The sequence below is a fragment of the Phoca vitulina genome, unplaced genomic scaffold (genome assembly GCF_004348235.1).
Source record: "Phoca vitulina isolate PV1807 unplaced genomic scaffold, GSC_HSeal_1.0 scaffold82, whole genome shotgun sequence".
Taxonomy (NCBI): Eukaryota; Metazoa; Chordata; class Mammalia; order Carnivora; family Phocidae; genus Phoca; species Phoca vitulina.
In genome coordinates, this window is record NW_022589785.1 from 3,930,963 (window position 1) to 3,944,246 (window position 13,284).

The 13,284-nt window shown below is 56.0% G+C and overlaps 1 protein-coding gene across 1 annotated transcript in view; it reads right to left on the bottom strand.

Moving 5' to 3' along the window:
- Positions 1-13,284, bottom strand: part of ZMAT5 (zinc finger matrin-type 5) — a 28,417-nt gene that overhangs the window by 3,337 nt on the left and 11,796 nt on the right. The window contains exons 2-5 of the mRNA XM_032395094.1: positions 11,409-11,562; positions 6,724-6,786; positions 5,268-5,348; positions 2,706-2,817 (exon numbers count right to left, since the gene is read on the bottom strand). Coding sequence (XP_032250985.1) covers positions 2,706-2,817; positions 5,268-5,348; positions 6,724-6,786; positions 11,409-11,535 — 383 coding nt within the window. The 5' untranslated portion in view covers positions 11,536-11,562. The remainder of the gene's footprint in view (positions 1-2,705; positions 2,818-5,267; positions 5,349-6,723; positions 6,787-11,408; positions 11,563-13,284) is intronic.

Below are 13,284 nucleotides of genomic sequence, written 5' to 3' on the forward strand. Positions count from 1 at the left end.
GGCCAAGGCCAGGGAGTATTTTAGAAGCTGGCTGGGGCTGTTCTGTGGGGGATGGTCAGGGGATGGTCAGGAGGAGCAGAGGGGAAGTGGGAGGCCAGGAGGGGCTGCTGTGGCCGTGGGGAAAACCGGGTGGGCAAAGGGCACAGAGGGAACGGTCTCTGCAGGGCTGCCTCCAGGGTAAGAGACTCAGGGAATAGGACAAAGCAGCCAGGGGGCTTGAATCCACCTCCCCTGACCCCGCAGGGGTGAGGCCACAGGTGGAGGGGCAGAGCCCATCAGCCGTGGGCTGCAGGATAAAGGGGTTATTTTTCATGAGACCGGCCTATAGGAGAGGGCTGAGGAAGACCGAAGCAGTGATGGTGAAAGTAATAATAAATGGTCACCTGCCTTCCAACAGCCTTTTTCTCAAGGCCGGACAGGCCTGCTCTGCCCCAGGAGCAATCCGTTCTGGCTCTGAGCCCTCAGGAGGCGGGTGGAAAGGTACACAGGTGCGGAGGACAAGTGGACGTCTGGAAGGGGTCAGCCTGGGTGGCCAGGAGGTGAGGAGGACAAGGACAGGGCTGAGACTCCCCACAGCCTCGGGTGGCCCCCAGGTGCAGGCTGTGGCCCCGACACAGCTACCCCATCCCAGCAGCTTGCTGCTGCCTCCACCACTCCAGACCTTCAGCTGGATGGGGCCCTTGGAGACACAGTGGCCTAGGGACTAGATCAAGCAGGGGCGTAAAAGCTCCCTCTCGAGCGCCAGCTCAGGGCTGCTGAAGATAGCAGCTGTGTGACCAGGACAGTCACAATCTCCTGGAGGGGTTGAGATTCCTCAGCCACAAACCAGGGGCACCAACCCCTTAAATGCCCAGGGCCAAGGGCCAGGTGCACCACAGCACCGAACACACCCGAGTACCCGATTACCAGGGGCTCACCACCGCCTACCTGAGATCTGGGCCTGTCATCCGGCCTCAGTTTCTCCACCTCATCCCCCAGTCCTCTGAGTCTCATGGTCACAAGCGTCCTGCACTGGATAGCACTGGGACACATCTGTCCCTAGGTGGGCACTTCTGGTCACCCGTCTCTCTACCCACTCCTGCACTCAAGCCAGTCCAGGCACTGGGTCTCCCTGAGCCCTTGTGAAAAGCTCAGGAGGTGCCCAGGCTTTTGGTGCTCACTCCCAACAGAGAAACCACCAAGTCAGAGCAGGGAGGCGAGCGGGGAGCACAGCCGAGACCCGTGGGTGGCCAGGTCCAAGCAGTGGGAGAGTGGGGAAGACCCTAGAGCTCCCTGGGCACCTCCAACCAGCCCCAGCCCTCTGACACACCAGCTGATGGGGTCTGGGACATGGATCCCGGGACAAGTCCCAAAGGGGCACTCCCCTGACCAAAATCACAACCACCTCAGACAGGACCAGAAGGGACGGACATCACACTCCAACATCTGTCTGTACTGTATTGTTTTAAGGTGAGGGGACAAAAACAACACAGATTTTTTAAAAAAGCTAAAAAACAACTAAAAGTTGAGGTGCCTGGGTAGCTCAGTCGGTTAAGTGTCTGTCTCTTGATTTTGGCTCAGGTCGTGATCTCAGGGTCGTGAGATCGAGCCCCACATCGGGCTCCGTGGTGGGTGCGGACCCTGCTTAAGATTCTCTCTCCCTCTCCCTCTGTCCCACCCCACCATACTTGCAACTCATGCTCTCTCCCTCTCTGTCCCCGTCTCAAACAAAACAAAACAAAACAAACCTAACAACAACTAAAAGTTAATTTTAAAATAGTTTAACAAAAAGCTCTCTTCATGGGGGCACAGAGAAGGCAAGAAGTTTAGCTCCCACCTCCTGGCAGAGCTCAGAGGCAAGGCCTCACCCCCAACTGTCCAACCAGGCTCCCTCGGCCCAGGCCAGCCTGTTGTCGCATGAGACCACACCACAGAGACAGTCGGGTCTGAAGCCCCATTGCAAGACAGACAAAGCGAGGCAGCCCAGTGCAGGCAGCTTTACAAAGTCACAGGATGCTCGTAAGCACGTCCGGTAGCCCCTTTCCACCCCCTCCCTCCTTCAACACCTGGCGGACGAGCCCAGGAGCCCTGGGACAGCACGCAGGACACACCTGAGGGCCCCTGACCCAGGGTGTTCCACCCACTTCTGAGCATTTTGAGTGCCAGGCCCGGCAGCAGCTGGGCCGACCTGCTGGGGAGTGAGCTTGTCACATCTCTGAGCAATCCCAGCTCTGCCTCTTAGCCGTGTGCCCTTGGGCAAGTCACACCCTCCTGTGAGCCCTACCCCCTCTTCTGCAGGGTCGGGGTAACCGTGCCCATCTGTCAGGGCCTGAGAGGAGACAGTGCAGTGACTGGCGCACTGGGGCCTCAGGAACCACAATCAGGCCCCTCCCTCTGGCAATGGACTTGGTGATGTCCAGTCGAGTTGGCTTGGCCACCTGCCTCCCCTTCAGCCAGCACAGATGCCAATTAAGGGAGGAGCCACTAAGGCAGGAGGATGAGGCTCAGGAACAAGAACTTTTAAACGAGTGCCCCTCAGCCTCTGGCCAGGGCCTGGGGACCCAAGAGTCCCAATGTGGCTCCTCCCTTGAGGAGCTCTGTGGGGGCGTCCATGTCGGGTCCCTGCGCCGGGGCAGTTCATGGAGACTACTCAGCTTCCGGTGAGGGCAGGCTGGCTAGGGCACTCTCCCAGAGGGCACAGGAGACGGGGACCCACGGGCCTGTACCTGCTGCTTGGAGCTGAGCTCAGCCGCTTGGCTCTCTTTTCCAACCAGTCTTCCAGATGGCCCTCAGGGAGCTCGACAACATCTAGTGGCCACTCCCTGGCCCGCCTCTCCTCTGTGGAGACAGGGAAACAGAGGCAAGTGAGGGATACATTCACCCCTGCCCGGACACCACCCTCCCACAAAGCTGCCAGAACCTTCCTGGGGATGAGGGCACAAGCTGGGAGGCCAGGAGCAGAGCCTTAGGGCAGTCCCTACCACGCTGCTACCTTCCTAGGCCTGACCCTCTGGGCCTCACTCTGCTTCCTCATTAAGTGGAAATAAAACACTGGCTGCCTCCCAAGCTTTTTGCAGTTGGACACAGGATAAGGCATGTAGAGAGCCTGGTCCTCAGGAGGGGCCCAAACCTGGGGGCAGAGAGGCAATGTGGGCTACAGACCAGGGCAGAGCAGGGTTTGGATCTTCACTTGGCCACTTGCCAGGTCTCTCTGACCCTGGGCAGGGGAAGGAGCCTCAGCTTTCCTTTCCTTCCCTCCCTCAGCTTCCCTCCCTCCCTCCCTCCCTCCCTCCCTCCGTCCCTTCCATCCTTCCTTCCTCCCTCCCTCCCTTCCTCCCTCCCACCCTTCTGCCTCAGCTTTCCTGGTTTTCCTTTCCTTTCCCTTCCCTTTCACTTTCCCTTCCCTTTCACCTTCCTTTCCCTTCCCTTCCTTCCTTTTTAAATTTTATTTATTTATTTGCCAGAGAGAGAGAGAGAGAGAGCACAAGCAGGGGGAGCAGCAGGCAGAGGGAGAAGCAGGCTCCCCACTGAGCAGAGAGACCAACGCGGGGCTGAATCCCAGGAAGCCGGGATCACAACCCGAGATGAAGGCAGACACCCAACCAACTGAGCCACCCAGGCGCCCCATCCTGGTTTTTCATTTCATAAACTGTCCTGTAAGAACCTTTGCTCACTTAAAAGTGAGCCAACAGTTCAAACAAGCTGGGTGTGAGATGGGTCAGAGTCTCCGGGAGGACTTGGGATAGGGCCTGGGGCCAGAGGAAAACAATCATACCTGGGGACCAACAAGCGGGCCAGGGCTTGGGCTTAGCACTGCATACATTTCATCCCACTTCACCTTTACAAGTGGTCAGGTTCAACGCATTAGGACACTGCCTCCAAGAGGTTTCGCCATGTGCCAAGGTCCCAGGGGATGTGGCAGAACCAGGACTATCAGAGCTGCCACCGGGGCGGGGGGGGGCACACCTCTGCTTCCAGCCCCCTCGGGCTTCTCCCATCCCTGTCTCCACCAGGCACCGTCTCCAGCTGCAGGCCCACTGGCCTAGGCTCTCCCTGCCATGGACCAGCTGTTCCCCGAGAGTCCACGGCCAGTGAAGGGCTGGAGAAGCCACCACTGCCAGGATTCGCTGGCGAGGCCTGTGGGGCCTCACTTCTGCCCTGGGAGAGCTCCTGGAAACCCTGTGTCTCTGCCAGGGCTGCGGCCGCACGGCCATCGGCTCCCAGAGCAGGGCATGGCCCGAAGGCTATGACGGGTCGGAGGGGGGTGAGGCCCACTGGGGGACGAGGGCAAAGGCCACGCTGCCCCGGACACTCACTGGCTGCCCCGAGGCCACCCGGACAGAGGGAAGAGTGGGCAGCAGCACCCTGGGAGGCCAGAATCGGCCTCTCACCTGCTGGCGGTTCATGTGAGGCCCTTCCACCCTAGGCTAGCTTGAGTTTCTCCATTTGTTCCATGAGGGGTTTCATGAGAAGATTGACTAAGACCATCGAAGTGGAAATGTCCTTGTTCTCTAACTGGAGAAATGGGAAGTGAATCTCCCACAAGCAGACGTGGCAGTTTCCAGGGGGAGCTAACCTGGTTCTTCCTTGGAATTACTAGGCCTGAGAGTTCTGAGGGCAGGGAAGGTGTCCTCTTCATCCCTTTGTCCCCAGAATGCAGTAGGGGATCTGCCTGGTGCCGAGTAAGGGCTCGAGATAGATGTTGCCTGATGGAGGGAAGGAGGAAGGCTATGCATGAATGAGCACCAGCAGGGCACAGATGAGCCTGAGGCACACCCTTAAGGGCTCCTGGACAGGAAAGCCCCACATGTCACTTTAAACCCCACAGAGAGGACAGATGGGGGCTCCCCTGTTCCTTCTCCACTCATGCCTGCAGTGGATTGGAGGCATTCCTGACACACACACCCCCATCACCTGGGGCAGCCCTCAGCTTATCCCCACAAGGTGGCCACAAAAGAAGAGGAGGGGGACGCCCGGGTGGCTCAGTTGGTTAAATATCTGTCTTCAGCTCAGGTCATGATCCCAGGGTCCTGGGATCATAGAGTCCCACATCAGGCTCCTTCCTCAGCGGGGAACCTGCTTCTCCCTCTGCGTGCTGCTCCCCTGCTCATGCTTGCCCTCCCCCCTCCCCACGGCAAATAAATAAAATCTTTGAAAAAAAAAAGAATCTATTAAAAAAAAAAAGAGGAGGAGGTGGGGAGGCACAGGGCAGCTTCGCAGTCCTCATATCTGGCATCCCCCCAGCAGCCCGCTTCACATCCCAACCCAGGGTCCCCGCCAAAACACACCCTCCACCTGGATGCTTAGCTCCTGGAGGTCTCTCTCTGACATGTGGGAAAATCTGCAGTTGGAGCCGAAGTCACACTGGCCTGCAACAGAAGGCAGGGAAGACAGAGTTACTCACTGCTTGGAAGAGCTCCCACCATGCGCTGAGGGGCACCCTGATGGGGGTGCAAGGCTTTAGAGTCTACAGAGTAACAACCCCACCCCCAAAGAAAAACTTGGAATCTCTCCGGCCCCACCCACACAAGTAGCCAGAGCAACCTGTCTGGTCCATTCTGCCCCGTTCACGACCCTGGGAAGCAAATCCTGAAGCCTTCCGTGATTGGGGTGCACAGGTCTCTGCAGGCTTATCTACTGTCACCACTCCCCTAGCCCCAGGCCCTGTTCCCCAGCCTCAACAAACCACAGGGGGCTCCCTGAAAGGGTCATGCTTCCTCTCTCCAATCCAGGCCGTTGCACCTGCTGTGGCCTCTGCCTGGTGCCCACCTGCCCATTCGGCTTGCATGAGCCCTGGACTGCTCCCCAGAAAGGTTTCAATGGTAGCTTCCTCAAGGAGGCACCAAAGCCCAGGGTAGCTTTCTGAATCTCAACCGGGGAGACCAAACTTTGTCTCAAAATAACGGGAGACTGAAGGTATCCAAAGCCAGCAGAACCTACCAGTGGTGTTTTCACTCCAAGTGAAGTCTGTCGGGGAAGCCCCTGACCTGCAGGCCTGGTGACCATTCTGGGGGCAGCACCATCTCCTGAGGGGAGTGCAGCCATTCATCTGGCTTCCTTAGGCCAACAGCACTACCTCTCCCCAGAGCCAAGCTCTCTTACATACCATGGTAGTCACCATGGTTCTCCTCTTTGCCTTGGCCACTAGGAAGCTCAGGGCCAAATCCCTAGAGAGTATACAGGAACTCAAAGCAAGCATGGAGGAAACGAATCATTCTCCTGGCTTTGTCTTATTTTTCCTACCCTTATTTTCATCTGCTCTTAGTTCCTTCACTTACTGAGGTTTTTATCTGTTTGAACCTATATGCACCTTTATTTGGTGGGTATTGAGTAGTCAAATCAACACTTAGCATCCTTGGTTCTAATTCTGAAGTTTCTCGTCAAGCCTGTTACCGTCTCCAGCCCTGCCTGCTGGGATGGGCTCCCAGGCTAACCTAATCAGCCAGTCGATCACACCCATCAGTGTCTCCTAGATTTACTTGCAATCTCCTAGTGCTGGCTTGTTCTGGGTGGGCCAATAAAATCACATTCTAGGTCAGGAGAGCTGAGGAACCAGGCCCTGGAAGTCAGTCCCAAGGCACAACCCTTGGGAAGGCCCCAACTGACCACTTGGCTGATGCACCAAGACCACAAAGTGGGCTTCAGATGGTGGCTGGGGTAGGGGAGAGGCTCTGCAGAGATCCGAGCAGGCCAGATGGGGCATGCTGGTCCCTAGGGGGAACTAAACTCAGTAGAACACATTACCTGTCAGTAGAAACTTCCTGCACGGCCTCTTGTTCTGTTCATCTAGCAAGATGGCAGCTGCATCTGCAAGAAGAGCGAGGGTCCGGCTTCAGACTTGGGCTGCATGCAGGCACCTCCTATCCCCGAGATCAGGAAAGGAAAGAGTTCCCATCCACAGAGGAGTGTAGGAGGGGATGACCACAGGTGGGGACGCTCGGCAGAAGCATCTGAGCCTCAGGTGACCTCAACCCTTTCCTCCCCACCCAGACCTAGCCAAAGGCAAGAACCAAGTTTTAGGTCTGAGGTTCTTGGCTCTGCCCATGCAATGGAACCACCTGGGCAGTTTTGTTTTTTTTTTTTTTAAATCCTGGTATGGTAGACTTCTCCACACTGTCTTTGCAACTTCTGTGAATCTATAATTATTTCAAAATAGAAAGCTAAAAAAACCCTCCTGGTGCCCAGGAAGCCCACCAGTAAGTCTCAGGGCTCGGGCGTTGCTCCACGGCCAAGGCTGCAACGTGCTCTCTGCTCCCTCCTTCCCCCTGCCAGCCACCGGCCTCCGCAGGACTTCCCAGCTATCTTTCCGGAAAAGAAACCTTAACCCTGGCTTCCTCCGATTTTTCCGACCTTTATTTTCATCATATACTTATGGTTTAAGTTTGTGTGTTTCTTGGTAGGTAAGGAATCAATCGGCCAAAATCCGTAAGACAGGAAGGTGCCCCGACTCAGAGGCCCCGATGTCGCCCTGGGGGCCTGGGCTGGTCACGTTCCCAATCCACTGCCTTTTCTAGAGGCTGCTGGAGTAGAGGAAAGACCACGGGTTTCAAAGTCCAGGTACACTTGACCCAGGTAAGCTGCTTTATCTCTCCAAGTCTCTGTTGCCCCATATGTAAAATGGGAGGAAAACTCTCCTCTGATAGGGCTGCTGTGCAAACTGAATAAGGTAATGGATGCAGAGCACTTGGCAGAGGTGCCCAGTGATCCCCAACCCTGAGGGCACATTAGAATTGCCAGGAAAGTGGGGCTGGGAGTGCTTTAGCATCACACTAACATGAGGCCAGGGCTCCTCCAAACCCCTGTCGTGGATGCTCAACAAACGGTGGCAGTTCTTACTTTGTGTCCTCCTTACAAGCCCACCGCACAGCGCTAACATCCCCATTTTGCAGAGGGGAAAACTGAAGTTCAAACAGGGGAAAGGGCACATAGTCAGGAAGTGGCAGCGCCAGGCTTGAACCCTCGTGTGTGAGTCTAAAGCCCCTGCCCCTTCCCGTGTGGCTGTGGATCTCCTGGTGGCGGGGTAGGTGGCCAGCTCGGTGGCCGGCTCTGATGGGAACTTCTCCCTTCCTCCCTTCCCCAGGGCCAGGCAGCTGGTGGGAGTGGGTAGCTGTGGGCAGGAGTTGGTTATCAGAGGACTCACTCCGGGGGGTGACCTGGTGGATTGTGGGTGGGGCCGGCAGGGTAGGGGGTGTCCATCCATCAGCACTGGGCCTGTCAGACTCAGCCCGTCCAGCCAGTTCCACAGACCTTCCCAGGGAAGGTGGGCTGGTGGGGGCATGTGAACATTGCCAAGCCCACCTCCACGTCCCAGAGATAGGATAGCTGAGACTGGGTGGGGGTCTGAGCCTGAGTGCTAGCCAAGGCGCCCTGGCTGGGGCACTCAGTGTGGCAGAGAAGTTCCAGGCTGTCCAGCATCTGGCCGGTGGTTCTCAACCCCAGCCACATGGCAGAATCGCCAGGCAGCCTTTAAAATACAGGGATCCCCGGTTCCATCCTTCTCAGGTTCTGCTTTAATTCATCTGAGGCGGAGAGCATGAGAATTGTTAAAAGCTCTTCAGTGACTCTGAAGGGCACCCAGGACTGAGAACCCGAGTCCAGGGCCTGCACAAAGAAGGCATGCTCCTCCACCCAGCATTCAAGGCTCCTTGTGATCTGACCCCATTGGTCCTTCTTGCTTCATCTTGCAAAACTAACAGCTGCCCTGGGGCCTGGTGTTTGTTTGCTTGCTCATGTAGATATTCATCTAACAAACACTTACTGAGCACGTCCTGTGTGCCAGGCACCATGCCAGGATAAGGATTTAGTGGAGAATAAGTCAGACCTGCTTCTCCCTTCCAGTCCAACAGTCACACTAAGCCATGTGGACATAAACAGGGGAACAGCTAGCATGCAGCCAAATGACCTCGCCCAGGGATTGGGGAGGGCAACCCTGAGGACGCTTTGCCTGAGTTGAATTCTGAGATGGAAGAGCTAGGCTGAGGGCATGGAGGACAGCAGGAAAGGCGTGCCCACAGAGGGGACAGTACCTGTAATGGCCAGAGTGGTTGGAGCTTGGAGGGCGAGGTGGGCAGGGCACCTATACGAGACAGGGGTTCTGCCAAGAACACACTGTTATAACTGGGAGTGAGGCTGCCTAGGAGAGGGGCTCTGTTTTATTCATCTCTAAGTCTTCAGAGCCTGCCTGGGAGCCGAGGACATGCTAAGTGCTCACTGAGATAAAGGGCCTGAAGCCAATCCTTTTGTGGACCCATATAGTTCCTACTGAGTGAACCCTTACTGCCACACAGTCATCATGAAAATACTGAGGCCCTGTCACATCCGTGGCAAGTGGATATTGTTGTTATGGCTGTTTTACACATGGCAGGATTAGGGCCACACTGTTCGTGAGTGACACCTTGGGACGGACAGCCACTCAGCCTAGCTCCAGACCTCATATTTGTCCCAGTCATGGCCGAAGCATGGTCAGCCCCTCTGGGGGTGAGGGGATTTGTCTAAGGCCATGAAGCTGGGAGCAAAGTGGTTATTGAGTCCTAGCCCAGGCTGGGGTGCCACATGCCTCCCCAAAGTCTGTGCTGTGCAGTTTGCTCAGGTAAGCTGGAGCCCCGAGGAAGCCTCTTAAAGTGGAAAGAGCTCATATGCCAGCTGTGGACCCCGGGTGAGTATCATCTACCACTCTGGATTCGGAAGTCACCACCTTTAAGTGGGGATGCCCGCCCACCCACCCTCCCTTGCAGAGCTGTTCTAAGGACTGAATGTGCCTGGGGATGTGAGGGGACACTAGGAATGCAGGGTCCCCACTGCATTCCCTTATGGTACCCACTCTTTCATCTTTCTTTAAGTAATACAATAGCCTCTGCCAACCAGCCCTCGACCCAAAGACCCACCTGTTCTCAGATGAGACTCTGGGCTGGGAGCAAACACCAAGGTAATCTCGAGGCCTGGCTCCTGCCAGATCACAGTCCCCACTGGATTTGGGGGGCAGGGAGCCTTTGACTGACACCAGAGTCAGAGGCCTCCCTGGCACCTAGGAGAGCCCTCTGCCACTGAATACCCCTCGGTCCCCGCTCCCAGCCCCTTGCGACCTCAGCCATGCCTGGCCTGCTGGGCAGCCTGGCCACCCTCCCTCTCCCAAGCCTCTGAGCCTCAGCTTCCTCCTCAGAAATGAGTCTGGGAGCGCTCTGAAAATACTGTGTCAAGGCCCCACCCCAAACCTGCCTCTGGGGATGGGGTCGAGTGACCAGCGTTTTTTATTTCAAGGTCTCTAGGTGATCCTAACCTGCAGGGTGGAGCTCTGCCTTAGAGAATTGCTGATGAAGCAAATGACAAACCACAAAAGGCTCCCCGCATGCAGCAGGCACTCCATAAATGCCCATTCCCTTCTTGTGAATTCTGACTCTCAGACCAGGGAACTCTGTCTCCCCTTCTCCTCCCTTCTTGGCTGCTGAGACTCAGCTCCTTCCTTTTGTTCTGGGAATTCTGCTCCCCAACTCAGGAAGCATTGGCCCTGCCCCAGCTCATTCTGGAAGCTCCGGGCCCACCCCCACCCCACCGCCAAGCTCCCTCTCCATTTCATCGGCTCCTGGCTGGCCACCCCAACATCTCCCTCGCTGTTCTTCAGTGTCCACGTCTGATGGACAGCAGCAGCAGCTTCCCTGTAGTGAGCACCTCGAAGGTGCCAGGCTTGGTGCTATGTGCTTATGGCCGGAGCTCATTTGCTTCGGAGGCACCTGCTCGGAGAAGCCTTCCCCTGGAAAAGCCCTCCGTCTGGGAGCTCGATCATTCATCCGGCCAGCCAGTCATTCAGCAGCCATTTACTGCACCCCACACTCACGCAGCAGGCAAGCATCACTGTCAAACGTAGCTCTTGGCCACTGCGTTCAAAGGCTGCCCTCGGCCCTCACCCTGGGGACAAACTGCCCCCTTTCCTGTGGCCTCCGCAGACTTACACAATCTGGCCCCAGCCCTGCCACGGCCTTCAGCCCCTACCACCCTCCTCTCCTACTGGGTCCAGCCACACCTTCTCTCCTCTGCTCGGACAGCACCTGATGCTTTGTTCATGGCCGCCCGCTTCTGCATACCCTCCGCCCAGAATGCTGCCGCTGGCTTCTCCCTGTCTTTCCCACTGTTGGCTCAAACATCATCTCCTTGGAAAAGCCTTCTTCCTGGCCACAGTATCCCCAGAGGCTGGCAGAATGGAGCCCTCCTCTCGGGCAAGATTACTGGGGGACGGAGCTCACATTCCAGCCTGCCCCTTGGATGGCCCATCTGCCCTTAGGGATGCCCTGGTGGCCCCAGCCTTCCTCTTTTTGGCTCCTCCAAGAGCCCAGACCAAGCCCGTCGCTGGCCCATGGGTACTTCCTTGTCTGCCAATAAGAAAGATGGGCAAGCTGGCCTCCACTGGCCCAGCTGCCCAGCCAGCCAGCACGCACCTCGAAACATGTCATACCAGACCTTCTTGGCCTTGAGGTGCTGCAGCCCATTCAGGTGCTTCTTGCGGTTGTGGAGGTTGTCCTGGAAGGAGCGGTTGCAGTAGTCACAGAAGTAGTGCTTCCCCATGGCCGTCTAGCCGGTTGCTGCCGCTGCCTGGGAAGCCCAAAGCGCTCAGTCAAGAGTAGGCAGGACGCACCACCCGCCGAAGCCCGCAGTGATGGAGGGAACAGGAGGCAAGCTGAGGACCAAGCACAAGCTGACACCCCGCACCCCCTGGGTGGGACCTGTGTGACATTCCTCGGGCACTCCCGGCTGCCCTAAAACTAAGGGAAGGGAGAAACAAATGGTTAACTGACAGAGATCACAGTCCTGCGGGACAGGAGTCTCCCTCAGTGTACAAATATCTTAGTGATGTACAAGGAAAAGACATTCTTATCAGTAGCCTAAATTTCAGAGACCCATAGACTCAATTTCCTGGAGTCCGAACATCATCCTCCCCTCCACAGTGATGTCAGAAACAAAGGCAGAAGGGAATGTAAATAAAATTAAACTTCTTTATAACCTGCAGCCCATTGACAAATACTTGGGATAGGCAGAGTATAACATTTCTTCTGGAAACTCCCAACTATCTTAACGTTAATGCCTTACTAGAGGGAAAAACAACCTTAGCTGGGCAATAGCCAGGCCTCCAGTATCTTCTTTAGCATATGAAAGTCCTTTAGGACACCTCCCTTTTTCCTACGTCCCCCACCTCCCAAGTATATAATCAGCCATTCCTCACAACCCCGGTGCAGCAGCTCTTTCTGCCCACGGGGCCTGTCCCCATGCTTTAATAAGATCACCTCTTTTGCACCAAAGACATGTCAAGAATTCTTTCTTGTTCTTCAGCTCCAGACCTCACCTACATTCCGAAATGACTTCAGGCAGCACAGCACCCCAAATGAATACTCCCTGGTGGCCAGTGTAAGGAAGGCTCTGGTTACACCCGCCTCATTGAAACCCCAGAGCAGCCCGGAGGAACTACGTGGGCCAATGAATACGGCCTGAGAGGTCTCATTCCAGGGGGATCTTTTAACAATCCTGATGCCCAGCCTCCACCCCAGGGCGGGTGGACCACAGAACTTCAAAGGGTGAGACCCAGGCACCAGCATTTTTGTAAATCTCCCCAGGAAATTCTCCTATGCAGCCAGGCTGGAGAGCCACCACCTTACACCCTCTGGCCACGCCCCCACTTCCCCCCAGCCCCACTCCACCTCTGACCTCCTCTCTCCCCTTCTCTCCCATCTGGCCGTATCAGCCCCATCTTTGCTCCTCACACCTGCCAGGCCCCCACCAGGCACCCGCCAGGCGCCTGACCACCTCTTGCATTTGCACCTGCTGGCCCCTCTGCCTGGATGCTGTTCCTTGCCACCCCTGCTCACTTGATTCCTTCATCTTCACTCAATACTATCTCCTCAGTAATCTCCTGTGACAGCTTTATTTAAAATTGCAGAACACTCTACTTAGCTTCCCTCATTCCCTGCTTCATTTTTATCACCTTTGAAATAATAAGGTACTTGTTACGTTTATTACCTTTTTCTCCCAACAGGAATATAAATCCACGAGGGCAGGGATATTTTTGTTTTGTTTACTGCTGAAGCCCCACTACCCCAAGTGGCACACGGTACAGAGTAGGCAACCAATATTTGTTGAGTAAATGGATTAATTCCCATTTTCCTTATGGGACAACTAAGGTTCAGAGAAAGGAAGTGATTTGCCCAAGGTCACACAGCTGGACAGCAGAACACAAAACCCAGATGCCCTAAAAATCCCACTGCTGGGTGTCCTCTCTTCCAGAGCCAGCTCAAAGCTTACAGAAGCCTGAGGACTCAGGCA